The 23,294-nt window shown below is 44.0% G+C and overlaps 1 protein-coding gene across 1 annotated transcript; it reads right to left on the bottom strand.

The window, feature by feature from the left end:
• Nucleotides 1-3,582: 3,582 nt before the first annotated feature.
• Nucleotides 3,583-23,220, bottom strand: LOC128718063 (platelet binding protein GspB-like). The gene is made up of 7 exons (XM_053811736.1): nt 23,208-23,220; nt 16,535-16,695; nt 16,172-16,405; nt 15,692-16,066; nt 7,740-15,529; nt 7,342-7,579; nt 3,583-7,269 (listed from the first exon to the last, which is right to left on the bottom strand). Exons 1-7 carry the CDS (start codon nt 23,218-23,220, stop codon nt 3,583-3,585), a joined length of 12,498 nt encoding a protein of 4,165 aa, XP_053667711.1.
• Between the last annotated feature and the right edge of the window lie 74 nt (nt 23,221-23,294).

The raw sequence follows: 23,294 nt of genomic DNA, 5'->3' as shown, positions 1-23,294 counted from the left end.
ATTTTACGTTGTTCTCTCAGCATCAGAAATGATAAAATCGCCAGTTTTGAAGGTGCTACCGGGGAATTTCAACGATTGGAAAGAAACGAAATTCAGACTCTATTCACAAAAAGGACGGAATAAACAACACATTAAATTGTTCAATTTAACTGACTGACTTATAGCTTTCGAGCTAAGCTAAAAATGAAACCGAAAATATTTTCTTTCGTAGGACAGTAGTAATAATCCTTCCTAGAGGGTATATAAAAAAATAATAAAACAAACAACACAATACCCGTTACTGTATTCAATAAAAATCATCTGCTTTTTATTGTATTTTGATAGATTATTTTTTCATCAATTTCTTTTTAAACATGTCCTGTGTCTTGTGTCGTTTATCTGCCTGTTGGCGCTTTATCTCGTTATGCGCTGATGGTGTGCCTCTCTGTACAATGCATCTACAGCGCCAATGCATACTGATATTACTGTGTTTACTGATTTGTTAATTCACTTAACCTTTTCGCTTTATGCTTATATGGAGAGATCTGTTTACGTGCAACCACCTCCCCCAATGGGTGGGCCAATCTCTCCGCAATAATCGTTTTGTTTGATCTTATCCCATTTTACACCGTAATCCAATCGAAGTTACACTATGAGCAATGTGGGGAGTCAACGAAACGAATTCTCCTATGAGCAAACGGGAAGGGATAGGGATAGATAATTGCTGGGCCGTTATTGACCTCTTATTACAACAGTCCGATTGGTAGCGATAGAGAGAAAGAGGGATAGGGAGAAGGGCCTTAACAAAATGTCTACATTGTCGTAATTTTATTATTTCCATTTTTTATACAAATCATTAGTACCTTATCTCGTAGTATTGAAAAAACGTATTATGGTACGGTAAGTGGTTCTTTTACCTTTTTTGAAAACGTAGAATACACCACCATTTTATGTCGGACAATAAAGAAAGGTTCATTTCTACAGTACAAATAAAACAATTATAGAAAACGAACCGTATTTGTAGCAGTTGCCAAAATGCCGACAATTCCGATGTCTACTAAATATGGTTCATAACGCTCAACTAACCTCAAGCGACGACATGTGGCGTGCAACACATCGCAGGAAACCTTCGCCCACTGTACATCACTGGACACACCCAACAAAACCTACCTTGGCATTTGGGTTGTACGCTCACTGTTGCTACTGTAGTGTTCGAAATTGATCCTCGTTGCTTTATTATTATTGATATTCACGTTCATGTTCTGCCACGTGTTGCTCCTGAGCAGCCGCTTTTCACTCGTTTGCTTTGTCTTTCGTTACGCCTTGTTTATAAATATTAATTTAAGTTAAGCTTCAAACTAACATACGAGGAGCAAACAATACCTAAACAAAAGAGGCGAAAAACCGAATTACCTACTTAGAAATTAATGCTTGGCTGTGTGTGTGTGTATGTTTGTGTCCGTTGAATCTTCGCTCGGCACGCTTTCCTTCAACATTCGAATACACAACACCACGTTACCTTTACTAGTTTTACGTTTTCATTCGTTTGTTTTTACAATTGTTAGCCTTACCACATTTCACTACCAAGCTAAATCCTTCCTACACTTCAAACAAATCGCGCAACTTATTCAAAATAATACGCCGGTTCGTTTCTTCTCTTCAAATACAAACTCTCTGAAACATTCCTGGTTTTGCGTACGCTCATCATACGTGGGTAATAAGAACTTCGCGATGCGTAACATAAGTTAATGTTAACGTCACAAGTTTGAGCACAACTTCTAACAAAGGGCGCACATATCCCAATCGGCACGAATAACATTTATGGTTCGTAATGGGCGTTTCTTTTTCCGCAATAGCTGAACGCTGCCAAGTGCAATCTGTGTCAGTGTTATTGTTGTCTATTTCTTTTGGCTTACAATTCTTCGGAAGCATTGCCCCCGGTAACCTAGCTTTGTCCGTAAGCACCCAGTAATCAAGACTTTTCGAGAATGAAAAGCACCCATTTAAAGGATATTCTCTCTATATACATAGATATATAGTTTTACAACTAGCTTTCCTTTTTCTCCTCATCCCACGGGTACTTTCTATCGTCTGTCGCTTTTTATCTCATGTTTATGGTTTGTAAATTCTTTCCTACTCCGGAACTTTCTGATTTGCAAGCATGGATCGAGAGAGGCGCTGGTCCGTTATATTATTGATTTTGATTATTGTGTCCAGTGTGTGTGGCCACTACCGTTTGTAGTATTAAAAAGAAATCTATCTTAAAAACAAACCAATAGCAATAGCAATTTCCGTGTCTCCAAGGTTTGTTAAAAATTGTGACATATTTCATCTCGTTTAAAAAGTAGTTCCCCCAAATATGTCTAGAGATAAAAACATTCCAGTTTCTCAGTTCAAGCCCGACAGTTAACGGTGTCACATTGCTTTGGGATAGTGTTTATGGTTATATGGTTGGCCAGTATAAACATACATTGTTTTCCGTGGCCTTTCAAAAATTAAAACTCGGCTGCCAATTCAAAGTTTGGGTCTCACTCACAGAACGCTCCTGGTTTTGTTCTTGTTTTACCATCTTCGCAATTCATTCAATCAATATCCAATAATGTTCAAGCTACTTAAACATCGCACTACAAGAATAAGGTGTTCTATATCCGGCATTCTGTGCTCCTGTCGCTCGATCTGGCGGGAACTTATGTACATATGTGTTTTTTTTAATGTATGCTAAGAAGTACTAGTTTATATGATCAATAATTTCACCTTAGCTAAATTACATTTTAAGTCAATATTATCGATAACGCCACTCAAGTGACTTTTCGTACTAACGCTGCTTTGCTCGCTTTAATGATCAACTGATGAACGCAGTTGTATGCAAATAACCAACCGTTCGTGTACAGTATATCATTTCTACTTCCCCCACCAGCTTCTGCATACGCACAGGTTTCCGATCGATTTTCTATTTGTTTGTCACATCTGCTTCTGATCGGTTGTATGGTGAAAGTGCAAGCCATGTTTTAAGCCTTTTTACTTCCCATTTTTCTAATTGCTAGTGTACCGTTTTGGTTGCTCCTTGGCAGTTGTTATCCGGTTCATCGCAACACTCTTTTTCATTTTGAGATCTTACTGGTCGGTTTAGGCCGGAGCTTGATTCCCTCAGAAGAAATCAGGTACGGGTTCAAAAAATACGGGATACAAGTGAACATTCTCAGTAAAAAAAAGAAATATTCTTAATAATCGAACTAAAAAAATATTACACAATTCTTCCACGAAGCAAATTAAAATTCTTTACAATATAATCGCGTACTGTACACATAGGTTCTATAGATTTGTTGATTAAATTTCGACGGAACACTACGAAACAAAACAAATGTAGATTGCTGTTTATAGTTCTGTAAACCACGATTGCCATTCTACAAGTGTTGTGTTTTCGCTTCAAAAAACATGTTTTGTTTTGGAATAGCAACAAATAGAAGAGAAAATAGGAGGCGTCAAATTTACAAAATTAATTATTTGTTATGCAAAATCTAATATCCGGTACACGTCACAACTGACAAATGGGAATATCAACTGTCACACTTCCTCAACCATTTAGCTTGCGATGGAAAGTTGTCAAGATTTTATGATCGTCTTCAACGGATCTCCATCGGTTGCGGTCACACCAAAGTGGTGGTTCGTCACACCGAGCAAACTAGCACCACTGGTGCCGCTTCCGGTGCTCCCGGTGGTGTTGCTACTCAGGCTACTGATGGTACTATTATTACTGTTACTACTACCACTGCTGCCGGGTCCCATCGGACTACCATCATCGGGCGATACACCAACCATGGGCGATGGGCAGTCAGTGGGATACTTTCGTTTCATGCCAACGTGCTGCTGGACAGCCGGCATTGATGACGATTGTTGACGAGGAGCATGTTGCTGAGCATGGGACTGTAGGTGCGTCACCGGATGATGGTTCGAGAGTGGCGCATCCGTGTGCGGATGGTGAATCACACCTAAGAGTGATGGATTGACGGAGTTTCCTAGTCCACTCGATAGTGGACTATCGGGAAGGAAGGAATTATCGAGCGAGTAGTTCAAGGAACCGTCCGTCTCGTTGCTTTGTAGATTCAAGATACTATCGATCGCATTCTGCACCTGCCGGTTGATATCTTCCTCAAAATTCGGCATTCCCATCGTATCGAATGAGATATGATTGAACTGATGGAGATCATGGATTGTTTGCTGATGGTGCTGATGATGATGGTGATGATGATGGTGATGTTGCTGCTGCTGTTGTTGCTGTTGCTGCTCTTGGTGATGCTCATGGAACGATGGTTCTTCGTCTCCCATCATGCCCGGTGGCATATGGATTGAATCTTTACCTCCTATCGTTATCGGTTCATTCATTATAGCTCCCGATCCAGGATTATGCTGATGGTGATGGGCATGCACGGAATTGATCACTGGCGTTCTACTGCTTTCATCAATACCGTGATGATGATGAGATGCGTGATGTTCAGAAGGGTCCAAGCCTAGAAGATCACGATCGAGATAGTTGATTTTATTGTGATCATTGTTACTACTAAGACGGGTGCTACTACTACCACCAACACCATCACCACCACAGAGAATAAGATTATTAGTTGCATCATCTCCTGGAATGGGGCCTGTGTTCGACCCACCAGCATGCATCATGTCATTAGCTTCGTTGAAACAACTCTTATTTCCTTTCCGTCCAACACCAACCACGGCATCTTCTGGACCAGATGATGCTCCGTCCACTACTGGATGCATATGACGGTGCGGGTGTGGGTGATGGTTGTGGTTGTGATGGTGATGCAAACTATGGGAAGTGTGATTGTGCGATATGTGATTAGGATGCAAAAGATGTGATTGTTGCTGCTGCTGGTGATGATGAAGTTGTTCCTCTGGCTGTTGTCCATGGTGGGAATGGTGATGAGAAAGTGGTTCCGTTTCACTAGGATCGCCACCGTTGTCCAGCAAGCCCGAGCTACATATGCTGTTAAGATTATTTAGGCTTAGGCTAAGATTAGTTTCGAGCATATCTAGCACGCTTCCATGATGATGATCTACATCTTCTGCTGTAGCCGATGCTAGCAAGATGTCACCGTTCCACGAGGTTCGTTTGGACACTCCGTGATGATGATGATGATCATGATGATGATTGATGTTATTATTGTTATTATTGTGGTTGTTATTGTTGCCCATCCTACCCAGCATAATATTAGTTGCTGTCGACAGCCCGTCATCTTCACCATTCATCTGATCGACTAGCGGATTGCCGTTGGAACCATTTCGACAGTTACCAATTATAACCCCATCAGGACTAATTACTCTACAATCACCACCACCACCACCTCCAACACTAGTTACTATTGAGCCACATCCAATATTAATGTCGGTGCTACCAATGCTGTTGTTACTACCATTGTTTACAAGAATGTGATCGTTACCTTGAGCGGGCTTCTGTATCGAACCATTCGAGCTGACCGTTCCCATTGGCTGCATTTGAGAGCTTGCTTGACTGGAGCGTTCGCTGTTTCCGGTACACTCCATCAACCAACGGTGGTCATCACTTTTCACATTAGCTCTGCTGTTATCGTCGAGCTGTTTTTCGTTGCGACCAAGCGACATACACTGCCGCTTATTAGGGCTTATCGATTCATTTTCCGATGATTCATTAGAATACAAAATATTGGCAGTAGAGCCAATTCCCGCTGTGCTATTACCACTCGTTACCACACCCGTCCAGTGTCGTTTTTGTGTTCCGCCGACTGATGAATGCTGCTGTTGAAGAACTTCGAAGCTGTTGGCCGATGATTTGTGCAAAAATGAATCGGAAGTCGATTCCTCTTCTTCCTGTGATGATTGAAATACGGAAGTGGACCAGTGACGAGATACCATCATATCATCCGTTTTCTCGTTAATCCCAGACGCTCTCGGATCAGAAGCAGAGGAAACGGTACCTCCATGGCGAGATATGGTCTCACAACCGCCAAACAACGCATCTAAACGTGTTTCGACACTTTTCGTCGCCTGACCTCCACACACTTCTGCATTGCTAGTTACTCCTGTGTTTCGCTGATGGTTGTTGAGAAATTCGGTCAGTGGCGAATCGACCCGAGATGCTGTAGATGATGGTTTATCGTCAGCAGTTGCGTTGAACAGCTGCTCCAACTGTTTATCGACACTCTTAGAATCGTTCGAATGAAACATTTCGTGAATCTCTTCTTCTGTTGTTTTTCTTCTTCCTGTGGGATCGATGCTTAGATTAGGAATAGCATTGTTACTTCCTATCCGCATGCTTGCACTTTCTACTTCATTCGTACCATTCCCATCGCTACTTCCAGTGAAGTAGGCAAGATCTTTTGGGAAACACATCCACTCATCATATGCCGAATCGTTGTGATCTACCGATTGCTTTGTGGATGTGAGTTGAGATGTTACAATGGATGAACCAGTTTCACATGACGATTGAAGCTGACTATTATCAGGCTTCTCTGCTATGCAATTCTTTTGTTCTGATGGTACCTGTACCTGATTGAAATAGCGTAATGTTGGTGGGGCTATTGATGTTACCATGCCTGATGATGAACCGTGAGGCGGGATGTTCGAACTGTCCCGCTTTTTCTCTTCACTCATAACGCCGCCGTCAGCCTTCTTCATGATGAAACTTGGTGTAATTTCACTTTCAATATCATCGTAACTATTCGTCGCTGTCTGTACATTCTTTTTAATCGCATCACTCCATGGGGTGCTATTTCGACTGGTGTTATTTCGATTGAAATTAACTATTTCTTGTTTTGCAACTGCAGACTGTATCTGCCCCGTAGAATGCATGGCTGCCGTAGTACTATTGATCTTTTGGAATGCGCTCTGAAGAGATAATTCACTATTCGCTAAAGATTTACACGTCAATGAGCTTGATCGTGCAGTTTCCGTTAGACTGGCGTTCACATTTGATGGTCCGTTCAGAGAAGTAGAATCCGATATATAATTGCACGAATCGGGTCTGCGCAAACCGCCTGGACTTGCATCGTTACCGGGAACTTCTGGTAGCGTTAACGGCAGAATCGGAGATTCGCTTTGGTGTGGCGCAGAGGAAAGCTCTTTACATTTAGGTTTCTCTTCATCGGACGATGATACACATATTACGTCCTCTGCACCCTCCTTCGAGGGCAAAGCGAGAATTTCGGCTTCTCGAAGATGCTCTTGCATTTCTTCGATCTCTTGAGTTATGTCTGCCTTAAAAAGTTTGTTCACCAACATCAGTTCCGAAGTGCGTACTTCACGCTGTTGAATTGAAAAGAAGCAATATATAATAAAAAAAAATCGTACACAACAAACTCTTGTGATCGTGCTTACCATCGATTCATTGATCATCAACCGTTGATAGCGACTGAGCATCGTCCGGAACGCTTCCGGGAACCATTCGGCTGTCGTCTCGAACTGTAATTCTTCCTCTTCATTCTCTTCGCACTTCTCTTCGTACATGCAGTGGTAGCGTATCAGTCGCTTAATAGCATCCTGTTTGCTACCAAACGGTGTGTTAGTGTCCGGTTTCGTGCAAGCATCCTGGTCTTTCTGTATCTGGATTTCAAACCTACGTTACGGTGAAGTACATTGAAACACAATGAATAAGAAAAAAAAACGAAAACATTAAACATATTAGAATTTTTTTAGAAACATTACTAATTTCAACAATCCTTCTTAATGACCGTTGATATTAACAATAGAAAAGTGAAAAGCAATATCACACTCACAAACTTGCACGGGGTACTTTTACAGCTGGACTATTTGGTACGTTTGTAGTGATGTACGTCATCGGGGTGGATGGAGAAGTACCCGCAGGAGCGGCGATAATAACGGCCGGTGTGCTTGAATTGTTATTCATAGCCGAAGCAGCCACAACGGCCGATGAGAGAGCATTTGCGGTTGTTGTTGTCGTTGGAAAGGATGCCAATGTTGCCATTGTTGCGATTGCAGTTGAGTTGTTAGCACTAGTCACTGTCGCACTACTGGTACTGTTAATAACCGGCAAAGGGAAGCTCCCGCTATTACCACCAGCACTGAATGGAATCGTGCTGCTACTGCTGACACTGGACGGAACCAACGGAGGTGGTAACGCAGACGTTGCCAGTGATGATGTCGATGATACCGATGTACGCAATGGGGCAATTGCAGCCATCACGGGAGATGAAGTGGATGTCGAAGTTGCTGGTACCGAAGTTGGATTAGTTAGAAGAACATTACCAGCTTGAGCGTGCATCTGTTGTTGCTGCTGTTGATGTTGCTGTTGTTGCAGCTGCTGCTGCTGAATTCTAGCAGCTGTTTGTGCGATCATTTGCGGTGAACCACTCAAAATGGCATGTGATCCACCAACGATCACAATAGAAGAGTTGCCATGACCAGCAGCACCAGCCAACGTTTTCAACTGACCACCACCGGGAAGTGTTGCGACAAGTGGTGGAGGAACGGGAGTGTTGGAACGATTCGTACTGTTTAACGCAACCGAAGCAGTCATCTGATTTGTAGCCATCGATTGTTGATGGTTTATGTTTACACTAGAAGCATTACTGCCACTGCTATTGCTTTCAAGCTTGTTAACCAAAGGCCCTGGTACATTCACCTGTTGCTGCGTCGTTGGCACAAGTGTATGCAAAGGAGGCATTACAGAAGAGTTCCCCTGCGTAGTACCACCAGTGGACAGCATAATGTGTTTCGGAACGATCGTTCCTGCTGGAACTGTGATGCTTTTTGCAGCACTAGCATTGTTCGTAGCCGATGCAACTGTCGTCGTCGAGTTGACCGATTTAAGAACCTGTGGACTGGATCCTGAAGTAGACGGTGGCTGCAGTGTAGAGGTTATTGGAATGATCGTTGTGGTCTGCTTAGCACTTGTTCCAAATTTCTGTACACTACCAACACTTTGCATCGGTAAGGTACTGCTTGTGATCGTAATGGACATAGATGAGTGAGCCACAGATGGCGCAACGCTTGTAATCGCACCAGATGTAAGTACACTCATGTTAGCACCTGCAGCCGATGAAAGAGGGACAAGCAGTTCATGTTTGCCAATTATCTGAGAAGAAGTAACAGAAGCTCCACTACTAACAGCACCACCGTGAAAGATGGACGTGCCACTGCTAGGAGTAACTGTGATCGGTGTTATTATTGCCTGTTGAGATTTCTGTTCCGCACTAGCGTTAGGAACAGAACCAGTTATTGTTTCACTAAGGCTTTGGCTGTTACTAATCGGTGTCGGTGGTGGCGGGATTGCCTGTTGTGTGGATGAACTGGCAAAAGTATGCCCCGTGGGGATGGTTGGAATAATCTTTCCAGTCGACAAGATCTTTTGCTGTTCCACAAACAATCGTTGCAGTACGTTGCAAATTTCCTTGTCCGACATTGTCTGTATATTCTTTATCGATGGCAAAGGTTTGTTATGAATTGGATTTGAAGCATCACACTCCGCCGGAATCAAAAGGGATGACAAAAGATTCTTATTTTGTAGTTTGGTCGATAGTTGCTGAATCTGTTGTTGCACGTTCTTCAAATGTTGCTGCTTCTGAGGAGTCAACTGAATTGTTTGTACACGTGGTACTACCGTTGGAGTTCCAACAGCCATCGAAGAACTGCTGCTAAGCGATGCCGGGGCTGGGACCATTGAATTGACACTAACCAAAGGAGGCATTTGCTGTTGTGGTGCTTGATTTAGAAGTTGCTGTTGTTGTGTAGCATTAGTTCTGCCCTTTTTGACTGCTGTCGCAGTAACGGTTACATTATTGATGGCAGAATTTGTTGCAGTTACTGTAGTGGATCCAATGGTACCTTTCACAACCATCGCCATTGTGGTAGGTGTTTTCAGCGCTTGATGTTGTTGCGGATGCACTTGTGCAACCAGTGGCGGCTGGACAGGTTGTTGGACCTGTTGCATTTGTTGTTGTTGCTGTTGGTGCTGCTGCTGCTGATGATGATGCTGCTGTTGCTGTTGCTGCTGTTGCTGCTGTTGCTGTTGTTGCTGTTGCTGCTGCTGTTGTTGCTGCGGCTGCGGTTGTTGTTGGTGCTGCAGTTGCTGTTGTTGTAAACTGTTGGTTACAAAGTTGTTTGGGTTCACTGTGCCAACTATTTTGGTGCCTATCTTGGTACCATTTTCTCCAAGTATTGGTTGTGCATGTTGACCAGGTTGCAGAACAACACTCGATGGATAACCGCTAGACATGGTGTTAACTTTAATTACCGTTGATTTCGAGGGGCTGGCCGATGGTTGTACTTTATCCTGTTTTTTCGATCGATTGCGTTTCGGTTTCTCCTTCACGATCGTTCCGGTATTTGTGGCAGTGGCATTGTTCGAATTCGTTACATTGCTGCTGTTGCTTATTATTTTTGAGTTAATAGTATTGCCTCCGGGGTTAGTAACGATTTGTGGCCCTTTCGTTGCTTGATTAGTTGTTTGTTGCTGCTCTACAGCCGTTTGAGAACTTGCCATACCCTTTTGGACCGTTGTCGTAGATGACGTAGAAGATTGTGAAAGTTGTTGCGATTGCGTTAGCGTCGATGTTGGTCTCGTTTCGCTGGACTGAGTCACTTGTCCGATGTTGTTGAAATGAATTTGTCCTTGCATCAGGCATTGTGCTAACTGTTGCGCGTTGATTCCTGTTGGCACGATCAACACGCGCTCCATTGGTCCAAGAGCGGCCGTTGTTTGTCCTGGACTTAACTGTGTAATCTGATTAGTCAATGTGTTGAGGGAGAACAGCTGCTGATTAGGCCCAACCTTCGGTAGCTCTACAAGTTTTGGCGCATTCGGGTTGACCAAAACCGTTTGTTGTTGCTGTTGGGGCTGAGCCGGTAAAGGTTGTTGGTGATTCAATACTGGTTCGATGCTCGTTTCTGGCTTACGAACATGCTTCAGATTTTGTGTCTGCGACTGATGCGTGTTGACCAAATGAGTCTGATTATTCCCACCAGCAGTCTGTATGTGTTGTTGCATGGTTGGCGTTGTGGTAGATGGCTGCGACGTAAAGGCTGGCGAGACCGTCTGCTGTTGTAAAAATTGCTGTTGTTGGATCTGTTGTTGCTGGTGTTGCATTTGTTGTTGTTGCTGATGTAGCTGATGTTGTTGTTGCAGCTGGTGTTGTTGATGTTGTTGCAGCTGTTGTTGTTGTTGAAGTTGAAGCTGTTGATGACCAGTTTGAATAGTCACAGTTGTGGTGCCCTGCGTTTTCTGCTGCACCTGTCCACTAACAGCAGCAATATTTTTGTTTTGTTGTGGCAAAGACTGTGCCGACACCACGATCTGATGATGTCCTGGTGCTTGCTGCTGTGTAATGGGTGCTGTAGTGTGCTGTTGTTGTATGGGGGCAATATTGGCCGGTATGGCGCTGTTTGCTAATGTAGCTTGCGGTTTGGATGGCTCGTTTACCAAAGTTATATTACCCAAGGCACCAGACAGAATAGCCTGCAGGATAGTTTGCGATTCCGGAGTTTGCGGTTGGTTTATGTCGTGCTTTAAAATGAGCTGACCATTTTCTGCCAACGATAAACTTAAACTACCAGTCAGTTGAGCAAGTATTCCTTGTGCCGTTGTAACTGGCGGCGGTGGAACTGGTGGTTGCTGTATTATTGATGTTGGCGTGATGGATGTTTGATTCAACTGGACAGTAGGTGTTGCTACGACTGATGGCTGTTGCTGCTGTGTAGTGAACACTACACCACCACCTCCTGCTACCACGCTCGATTGTATCGAAGTTGGTACAGATTGAATCGCATGCGACTGTTGCGACTGTTGTTGATGCTGGGATACAGAGCCTCCACACATTGATGAATGAATAGTATGGCTCTGTTGTTGCTGCGGTGTTTGTATTTGGCTCTGAATTGTGACAGTCGATTGTGGTTGACTAACCGAGGACTGCATTTGAGTAAGGTTTGGATATTGAGCACCCACTGCGTTCACCACTTTGCTGTCAATGATCGGAGTAATCTGTATTTGGTTGTTGATGGTGCCACCCTTAACCGCCTTGTTCTGATTGGCTGTTGTACCGTCAACTTGTGAAATTTGAATATTTCCTATTTGCGTTGGCACCGCACTGGTCGTACCAATCGTGTCGAAAGATTTTTCCAACTTTTTCCCATTTTTCTTGTTCATTGCTCCACTTCCGACATTGTTATTGGCGATTGCGACCGATTTCTTCTTCGGAGAGGGCGAGGGAACGGATAATATTTTACTACTGTTCGTGGATATCACAATGGATGTAGTCGTCGTTGTTCCGACAGAGGATGCCGATGCAGTTGTCCCACTGTGCGGTGCCATTGTCGTTAACATTTGTTGATGTTGCGATGTGGGAACTATAGACGCAGATACAATGTTTGATGATTTCGACGACGGAACAACAAGATGCGGCTGTGCTTCGGCGATCAGTTGATTCTGTATTTCGTTGATTTGGCTCTGCAGGGTTGGCGTTACTTGCGTATTGTTTAAAACGTTATTCATCAAGCTGTTCACACATATCGTATTGTTCTGTTGCATGCCGCTAGCATTTGAAGTGGCCATCGAGGCCGTCGTTGTAGTATTAATAGCTTGTACGCTAGCTGTTGGAGCAACGGTGGCAATGTTGACAACTTTCGAATCATCATTTGCTCCGCTACCAAATCTTGGCAACGAGACTGTATATGAAGCTTGTCCGGAACTGGAATCACTTGTTGGATCGATCGTGATCATGAACGAAGGCGCATCTTGTTGTTGTTGGCTTGTCATAGCACTAGGAGTGCCACCTGTAATCGTCTGAACGGGAGGGGTACAATTGACGTCAGGTGACACTTTTTTCTCCTGTGACCTTTCTATACCGGATGTAGGTATCGATATTGTGTAAGGAAATTCCACATTCTCCGAGCCAACGGTGGAAGGTATTGTAATCATGATATCACTGCCAGCACCTCCACCAACGGATTGGTTTGCCATTAGACCAGGTTGCTGGTGTTGTTGTTGCTGAGATTGTACGAGTACCTGACCAGTAACCGGCTGCACTCCAGAACTAACCAACGAGACGGACGACATAGCATCCTTTAAAGGATGTTGCTGTCCTGTAGTCCCTCCGGCAGAATTACTGGTAGTATTTAACGACTCATTATGTTGTATCACAATATTTGAAGGATACTCTACTCCAACTGTTGGATGATTGCTAGTGGTGGCCAGTAAGGGCGGTGGTTCATCTGTATCCATCAAATCATCGTCATCGATGCCGATACCAGAAATTTTCATCAGATTTGCCAAGTCTAATTTCCCCGTAGGTGTGTGCGTATTGCTGTACGACGAAGGAGAATTGGATGATCGTTCGGTAGCGATCGTTGTCGCTGTTGGAGTGCTGGAAGGAATTGGCACTTGGCTTACAGTTGGCGTACTTGGTTGAAGAATCATCGGTGCTGCCGTAGCCACCGGTGGCGGTATTGGTTTTACTTTTTTCTTATTTCGACGTTCCTTTTTCGGTTTTTCCACCTCAATTCGTGTTGCTGGCAAGGATAATGCTGCAGGTGGTGCAGGAAGCTGATTCGATTGCTGCATAGACACAGATGCGCTTGGTTGCTGTTGTAGGTTTGCGTTTTGATGATTGAACATTTGTTGCTGCTGCGCTGAAATAGCTTGTGCATGAATCTGTGCCTTAATACCGTCAGTAACGATCACTTGCTGACCGGAGGCGGTCGTTAGGATTGGATTCCCGGCATGATGATTATGGTTTCTCAGTGCGTCGGTCGAAACAGTAGGAATAATTTGAGCTGTTTGAATCTGCCCATCTATCGATGAAGCAGTTAAAATTTGCTGACCACCTGTCGGGTGCTGCTGCTGTTGCTGTTGTGAAACTTGAGTTTGTTGCGTTTGTGGTGTGCCCTGAGCGTTAACAGTAATTGCGTTGGGTGTAGTTCCGGGATTCGCGGTAAATTGAATGTTTTGAGCGTTTACAACGATTTCCCCAGTCGGTGCTGATCCTGGGGTAGCTCCTGGCGTAGAAGAAGGAGACACAAACGTTGCACCTCCGGGTCCCGTGGCAAGCTGCAAATTCACACTGCCCAGCTGATTTAAGTTAATGTTTTGATTTTGAATGCCAAAACTACCGACGCTAGCCTGTTGGAATTGTGCTGGGAGAGACGTGGTGAGCAGTTGCCCATTGAGGCCGTTTGGCATCTGTATCTGGGCTAAATTCCCGTTCAGCTGAAGATTCTGTATCTGCGCGACACCTTGGCTTAAAAGATGTTGATTAATGGCGGCTGTTATTTGCTGTGGTTGCCTCTGTCCCTGTAACCCCTGAATCTGCGTTAATGGTACACCCTGGTTTGTCTTCAGTCCGGATATGTTCTGCTGAACCAGATTGCCCTGGGACGAAACAATAAACGTTGGTGTGGTCGCCAACTGCATCGTCCCATTTGCGTTAAGTATTCGAAGCACTTGCTGCGGTTGAGGCTGTTGCAACTGCGGTCTCGTATTGTGAATAACCAAACTCGGCGCAGCTAGCTGTGGTGTTGGCGGACGCAGTATTAGCTGTACCCCTTGGGGTGTATTCTGTTGTACCAACACCGGCATTTGGTTAAGCAACAATGGCTGAGCGTTAATGTTTCCCGTGGGTAGAATGATGGAACCATTTTGTGCTGCTGCTGTGGCGTTTTGTTGTGATGGGGCCCCTGGCTGTTGTGAACCCGCCGGCTGTGTTGTCGTGGTAACCATTTGTCCGTGTACTTGCGCTGTGTTCAGCGTGGAACCCTGTGATTGGGGAGTCCCTGTTGTCGTAAAATGCACTTGGGTAGCGCCACCGGCACTTACGACAGTACCCGCTTGGGAAACCTGTATCTGAGCCGGCAGTTGCGATACTACGGTCGGCAGCGACACAGAAGTGACCGTCTTCGGCTGCGCTACAATCGTTTTAGAGCCGTGTACTATCGGGGTGGAGCCGTAACTTGAAACAAATGCGGTCGCTTGATGGGGACTTTGCTGATGATGCACAGCCATCGGTGTAGAAGAAGCAGATGATGACGATGATGTAGAAGACGTCGGCGAAACTGAAGGAGTCGCAGTTGCAGGCTTTGGAAGTATTTGTTGTGGTCCTTTGTTGTGATGTTTCACATTTGTAACATTGCCACCGCTTCCAGTACCGGCTGACGGGGAGCTCTGGAGTCCAGTTCCAGTTAAAACTAAACCACCGGTAGACGTAACACAGGCAGTAGAAGCAGTCGATGGTATCGCGCTCGATGCAACGGAAGTAGCGGCTATGATGTGTTGCTGTACGAACTGTTGCTGATGCGATGGTGATTGCTGAATGCTATGAAGCTGCTGCGCTTGTATCGCCTGTAACGGTATATGCTGTTGCACGTTTGTTTGGTTTAGCTGATGCTGCTGCTGTGGACTGGGCTGGGAAACTATTGTTGTATGGCGCCCGCTCTGCTGCTGGAGCTGGTGATGCTGCTGAGTTATTGCTGTCGCCGTGGCAGGTTGCGACTGGGTTATTGCAAACTGGGAACCTTGGAAAATTTGCACTATTTGATTTCCGGTGCCCACAACAGGATACTGTAAAGAGAAGTAAACCAGATATTTATTAACAACTGGTCGCTATCGATAACCGTACAAATACATTTACTTCTGCGGAGCTTGCTTTGTTTTTTTTTTATATAATCTGTTAAACAATATCCCTTTATGTACAATCACAGTACATCTAATTATAAAGCTTACCTGTTGAATGATAGGTTGTGGTGTCGGTGGTCTTAGTTGTGTCGAGCCAGCCAGGCTAGACGTGCTGGATGTTCCAGCAGCCACATTCGCTCCTGTTCCGTTACCGGTAGTGAGCAGTATCGAACCACCGTTCGGGCTTGCGATCGGACTGGGGCTTGCGATGGGACTTCCAACGAAAGATACCGCGGCGTGGTGATGTTGGTATGGATTCTGTTGTTGCTGGTTCTGTTGCATTGCTTTTTTCGCCGCTTTCGGGCTACTGGCGGGGGGCAATGTTCCATGTCCATGGCCTGCATGTGACTGTGGGAGGAGGTGGTGGTGTTGTTGCTGATGTTGTTGTTGAATAGCACTAACCGAGGACGATTTGCGACCCTTCTATAGAATGAACGTGTGAACAGAGCATAAAGAAAATAATTCAAATTAGTTACACATGCTTGGGTGACGTGTTATAAACTACTAACTGACTATTTTAATACCAACCTTATTGAGTGAAATATTGTTCGACCCGACTAGAGTCGTATTGAACTCATTTCCAGGTGTCGTCGAGATGCTGTAGGTCGTAGCCCCCGCAGGAGACTGCGTAGGACTAGGACGGTACACAACTGTTCCGGCATTTGGGCTGGTACTGTGGTTCAGCAGTTGCTGTTGCTGAACGAGAGCGGATTGTTGTTGACTAAATGATTGACGTCGCCCTGCTACTCCTGTTTTGCGATCCTAAAAACAAACAAACAAACAAACATGTTGTTTACTTCAGCACACAAGAAGGAGTGTCATTTGTTGGCGTAAGCATATATCATCGAATGCCGTAGCCACAGTGCAGTGCCGTAGAATTCTAATACTTACTTGCTCCTGAGTCACATTACCAATGGTGCTGTTGGTCACCAGCAGAATATCCTGTTGCTGAGAAAACGGTGACTGCGAAGGTGACGGTTGCAACCGAGGACTTGCTGGTATCGATGGCGACGGGCTCGGTGTTAGAAATGGACCCGGAGGAGACAAAATACCTTAATTGTGAATACAAGTTATAGAGATTATTCCAATGGTAATAAGAAATATATTAGGTAATTTAAGGAAAGGAAATTAATAAGGAATCCGGGGAGTTTAGAGCAAAACCATATGCAAACAGAACTTGATAAACGTGGACGTCAAGATTTATGTCGCTTTTTACCGAATATCATCTTTTCATCGCAGCCGGAAGACGTCTTCCGCCAGGAAAGAGATGGATGGAGGACACTTCACTTGCATATCACTAGCACTATTTGATTTTCTTGTAAATATATGTACACGAATAATACGATTGCATTTGCATTCTATAGCCACATTTCTTTACTTGCACTTACTTCACATTTTGTGCTGAGATAAACATTTAGCAATTTAGTAACATTTCTTTGAGGACTATATACCAGTAATCTCGTCGAAGGATACCACCGTTCACAGTTCTTTATGGTCTAATGTACACTTGTAGCAATTTCTTTATAATTTTAAACACTTCGATCATTTCCATTCACACTCCTATTACTAAAGACACAACTCACACTGAAAGTAAAAAGTTGACATTACTACCATCGTATGGGAGGAACAACTTTTATCGATTGATGTTGGTTTCTTTTTGGTCGTTCCACGCTGTGTGACTGTGGAAGTTCCTTCTTCAAAACAACAACAAACACTGTATCACACGGGAGAAGATAAAAAAAGACGCGCAAAGGTTGTGCAATAATACTCGCGAACAAACAATCTCCAATACTTGTTTCATCACAGAATTTGGCGCATAAATAAAATCAATGTGTAACACAAAGATCCGTACAATAATTTCGAACAGCTAAACGATAATCAAAATCAAATAATATCCTTTTTTCTGGGCTCCATTCTTTGGCGGAGAAAGCTCCACCGGAGAGCATTAAAAACGCGAAACAAAACCACGAATTGTTCGTTACACATCAACTACGTTCGGAAGAGATTGGAACACTTTGTTGAATTTCTCTCATTCGTGAGTGCGCGCGCCATCGAGCAGGACGACGACGAACAGCAGCGCGGTGAGCTTGTACACAAAACAGTAATAAAATATGTCGTTCCTGGTCGATGCTTTCTCTGCAAAGGCACAAAACACTCGGGGCACATCCTTTCTGTTCTACTGCACCTTTTTTCCGGATATGCTAAGTATGTGTATCGCGTGACACCCTTCTAAATCCACCGTTAATGTCGTTGTCTTTGCCGAGCAATGAGAGAGGAAGAAAGAGAGAGAGAGAGCATTTTCCCATTTTCCCGGTAGGTTGGGATCGAGATACGAGAGCAACAGGGAGAGAGCACCACAGGCAGTATGGTATGAAGAGCTTGCAGAGAAAAATCTCATCCGAGCAACTCATTTCCCGAGGGTTGATGGGACAAAAAATTCCTTTGTTTGTCACGCAAAGAGTTTCGCTGAACCTCCACCTCAGCCCGGGGTGTGATAATTGCTGCTGCGTTAAACCCACCCAGCAAAGTTTCACTGTTGCAAATCGCACAAAATTCACTTCACTGCTTCAACACAAACAAAAGCCAGTGGCGCTTGTGTTTCCTTCATTATCGCTGAGTGTACAGCCGCCACTTGAACACAACCAACGAAGTAATCACGTGAAAATTTAGTAACACAACAGAAACACGCACTTTTTCCACACCCACCGGCTGAGCAAAAGTAACTTGACAAGATTTGTTCCTTCTCACAGGTGGAGCATACCAGCAACACAGCTGCTTTACGACTTTTAAACTTTTGCCATCCCTGCACAGCTGGCTTGACGACACCACTGCCGCGAAAAAAAAACCACTGCTCTCGGGAGGTGTGTTATATTTTTTCTCATAGTCACCAACGATGTGCTTCATATTTCACGTTTTATTTTTGGTTGTTTCGTTTCACATCGTTCTTAGTAAGCTGTGCATCAACGGGTCTACCCAGCCACTGTTGAATGCACCGAAAAAAAAAATGAACACAACCTGCGAAGGATTTAAATAAAGAAATCCCACAGAACTCGCTTTGCAAAACCGCTTAAAAATAGTTATATCTATCTGCACGAACTTTTTTCCTGATAACGTGCGCGTTGTGCTGTTCACTCGTTCAGCAACGAGAACATAATCACGATCCAATTCTAGGCGCCTATCCTGACTACACAAAACGCTACAGCGAGATGCGATTGATTACTATCCATCACCCACAGCTCCTATGGTATCCTAGCGTACTGTCGCGAGAGTCCTTTACAGACACTGAGAATAAAGTTACAGGATAATAGTTCCGGAATAGAATCGTTTGCGGCACACATTCTTGGGATGTAGGAGGATGATTGGGAAAGTTTCTCTTCATCCGCGAACGCGTCCTGCGTTCCGTTCGATCTCTCGTTTACACTCGGCGCTCTCTTCGTGGTTTCCTCTTCCGGGCGTGAAGAATCATTCCCCCGGTTCCGCCATAGATCACATGTCTCATCCACTGCAACCCGCTGCTCTGTGTGTGTGTATCAGTTGGCCTTCCGGCAGCCCCGTCGAGCAACGAGAGGATTTACAGAAGAGGAAGAAGTTCGACACATACGAGCGTGTCGGTGACGTTTGCGTGTTTTTGTTGTTCCACAACAGGAATCGGAAAGGACACGACACAACGGAGAATTGCAACCGCAAGAGCGGACTGGTCACTCTCTTGAAATATTTACATCAACAAGCGCGTTGCGTCCGCTTTTTTTCCACACACCACGGTATGGCTAAAACGAGGATTCTCCCACCTGTGATATCCTGTGTTTTTTATGAGATTGCGTGAGAGAAAGCATGGTCGGTTGTAGTAAGCAAACTGCTACTACGTCATAGAGAAGAGGAATTACGAAATTACGTCGACCCCGACCGAACAATGAATTGTGGGGAGTATTTTTTTTTTGGTTGATTTTTAATCCAGTTGCACCACATCATTTACATTATACTAATGCCTGGGCACCAATGAAAACATGTACCGGGCGTCATGTTCAAGGTAGATCATTTTTCTATACATCCAACTTGTCGATAATACTCTATGGTTATACAGACGAGAACATTGGACCCAAGTGCATTTTGCATGGTGTGGCCAACAATATACTCCAAACACATACTCTCCTCCGATGGCCAACAATAAATCCAATTGTTTGTTTTGATTAGTGAACGCCAATACATTCGATGAATCATTTAGCCACCACGTTAACACTTTTTACGCAATCTTTAACGCACCGAGGAAGTCTTGCTCCTTGCGCATATTACATTAACGACGCTATGATCAATAGCAGCGTTTTTTTTTGCCAATGCCCCACCAATGTTGATAATTATTCAGAAGTCAAGCAAACTAAAGCGCACAAAAAACACACTAAGAGTAAGATGTTTTCAACCGAGAAAAAAAAAGAAGAAAAACAAAAACCACACACACGCACACACACACACACACCACACAATTGGTTGCCAACTGAAAAAAACAGGACGAGATCATTGCACATTACACGCTTTGTTTAATCACATTAGTAAATGTGCATTACAAAATAATCCCATTCTGCGTACAATCAAATCCCACACGCCGTGCCGTCCGTTTGCAGAGCAAATTTTAATTTCACTACACCACAAGTTCGAACGCTGCATACACCCACTTCATCAATGCTCAACACACGTTTATTCCTTTAATTAATTCCATCCTGCTCCTTCGTCCGGTAACGGAACCGCATGCAGAAGCAGCAAACACCTTGTGAATGCTCACAGGACGCGAAAAATACCCACACATCAAGCGCTACGGCCAGCAGAGGATACGCGAGATACAGTGTCCTTTTTTACTCATCTTACGCTCGCATTTCTTTCTCGTCCTTTGCCAACAACACCAAGAACACAGCCTTTGCCTCCCTGGTGCGCTGCATCGCTTTCTCACTACCTCACCACTACCAACGCCTTGCTTGAACGGCACAGCACGCAGCAGCTTCCCGGTGCGCATTACGAACTGCGAACCCATACATTGGCACGCGAGTGTCCTTAGCTTACACCCACACATCAGCAGCGCGCAATTTGTGCGCTACGTGACTACCGTGGAGGAACAATGCGTTACCACCACCACCACCACCACCACAACACAACTGCTACAACCACTACCAAAAGCGATCATCATCGTCATCAACACCATCATTGCCGGCAACGATTACAATAGCAAATACACAACATCCTGTTGTAACATGTGCGCGCTGCCGCTGTTCCGCAGGGCTGACATTATTCCATCCCTTTTGTGATGTCCTTTATTCCCGGCCTACATCATCCAAGTAACGCAGATGCACACTTGTACGATTTAGCCACGTTTTTACAACAGGTTTGAATATCCTTTTTTTCAAATTTGCAAACAAGGTGCGATGATTTCTTTGTGCGTCCGCTGACGAATCCGACGGCAAAATACGTCACTTGAACAATTCTCACAGTGGGTTAAAATATATTACCAAAATCCCTTGCACCCACCCCTTACCACATAGCGCAAATGCGAACGAAGCGTGCGCACACGCGTCCCCCTAGTGGTGATAAGCAGCATCATCATCATCATCATCATCATCGTCACCATAGCTTGGACGACATGGGTTTCCTTGTCGAGTTTTCGGTAGGAATCGATTTCCGCCACTGGCATACGCGCGCCAGTTGGAAGTTGTGGTATGCTTTTGATAGGTTTGTCTGTAAATCATTCAGCAGTATCAAGGACCACTTTCTCTTGCCGCGTTTCTCACACTTTTTCTCGCTCCTGTTCTCAAAAACCTTCGTCTCAACTGCTCAATTATTCTCTCGTTTTCGCGCCCTCGTTCCGTTGCGGGTATTGCTGGGACCATTCTTAAGGACCGACCGAGAGAAATCGCCGAGTCCGGCGTAAAAAGGATGCTGAAAATCGAATGCATCACCACAAACAAACACGCGATACAACTGCCAAACGCGTATCAGAGAGGAATGCTAATAGTTCATTCACCACAAGCAAATATCATGCAGTAGAGAATTTCAGTTCAGCTCCTGTTACATGTTCTTGGAGAACTTATAAGAGAAGAATTGGAGTGTGATTTAGAGGCAATAAAAGCTACAGTGCACATTGTCTGATACAGCTTTTCTATTATACATCTCATCTAAGTAAACTCCTTAATCAAACAGATTAATCTATTTTAATTCGATTCGCACTGCAATGCAAATTAGTTGCATACTAAACCGTTCATAATTTTCGATGGTTTTTAGTTTTCATTATGCGGACTTAAGGGATATATGAAATTGCAAACATCACAAGAAACAAATTGACCCAAGTTAACGAATAATTAGAGTTTTCAGCATGCATACAGAGCACAAAATGTGACAGTTGCTTCTAAACCAGGCTGTCGACAGATGTCACAACCGAACGGTGAAGAGTTCAACAGCATTCGCGCAATCCGCGGTCAGAGAAGACAGCCGCTTCCTGGTCGCTGCATTCATTATTAGTGCGATGGTTTGATGCACGAAGTGCATGAAATTGACAAAATCGATAAGCTATCGCGATAGCCAGCACCGCCACCATCCTATCCGGAGTTATCCGATTGCCGTTGCAACCGTTGTTATGCAGCATGATTTGTTGCCACAGTCTCTGGATAGACGCGCATGCATGTTGCGGGTGGTCCCGAACCGCGTTGCATGCCGCGTCGTAATGTTTTGAAATATTTTAATTACGTTTCCTTGCTTATGCTCTCTTCGCATTTCCCTATTTTTGTACGACACGGTGTTTTGTTGCAGAGGCATTGCAACAACAAAAAGCAATAACGTGCATTTTCGCTTCGGAATGATCAATTAATGATAAACTGAAAAAAAATAATTGAAACAGAAAAGGATACTGTATAAATCACACATCGAAATACGAAGCGCTAATGTACACATCAACTGGAATAGTACAATAGTAGTACAAGGCGGAATAAAGTTTCACTATTGCATGGTGTAAAAAAAATGACTTTTTTCCCGTCATTTCAATTAAATTTGTACCATCACCCGATACATGAAGGAACTCGCACGATGCCCTAACACAAAACAGGAAATATAGAATGCACAGCTCTTTTGCTTCGTTGTATGACAAATCTGGGACAGGATTATGTTAAATAGAAATCAGGACACGGCAAAGACAAAAAAAACTCGTTTGCCACCGAAGTGTGACGGATGACGAGTGCCGTTCAATAGAAAGCGTTGTATTTTCCGTTGTAGGGAAAAAAACCCAATGACTGAAAGCAATTAGTTGTGAGCAAATAATTTCACCATTTCCTCTTTGCGTCTAAAACCAAAACTACATTCAATTACAGAGATAATCATAACCTTACTCGCAGCGTAAAATTGCATAGAAACTAGTTTCTATAGCGACAGTTAGTTAATTAACATTAGGGCAAAAAAAAAGATATTACACTAATTGTGATGTTCTAATTTTAGAGACACAAGCTCGATAAGAAAATGGGATTTAATCTATGATGTACTTCTAGTACTGCAAATATGATTGATTTAGTTCAAATTGATAAATATACTTAATTACTTTCCTTGTCCATTGTAACCCTCAGTAGTTATCCATTAAAACAAAAGCCATATGGGAAAAATAAGTCTAGCAAGGCAGATATGTCCG

This window comes from Anopheles marshallii, chromosome 2 (genome assembly GCF_943734725.1).
Source record: "Anopheles marshallii chromosome 2, idAnoMarsDA_429_01, whole genome shotgun sequence".
Taxonomy (NCBI): Eukaryota; Metazoa; Arthropoda; class Insecta; order Diptera; family Culicidae; genus Anopheles; species Anopheles marshallii.
Note: the sequence above shows the minus strand (reverse complement) of the source record. Positions and strands in the feature narration are given on the sequence as shown.

Coding starts and splice junctions, on each gene's coding strand:
- LOC128718063 (XM_053811736.1), bottom strand. Junction 16,406..16,534: donor GTAATGTGACTCAGGAGCAA/GTAAGTATTAGA, acceptor GTTTGTTTTTAG/GATCGCAAAACAGGAGTAGC. Junction 7,580..7,739: donor AAAGTACCCCGTGCAAGTTT/GTGAGTGTGATA, acceptor ACCGTAACGTAG/GTTTGAAATCCAGATACAGA.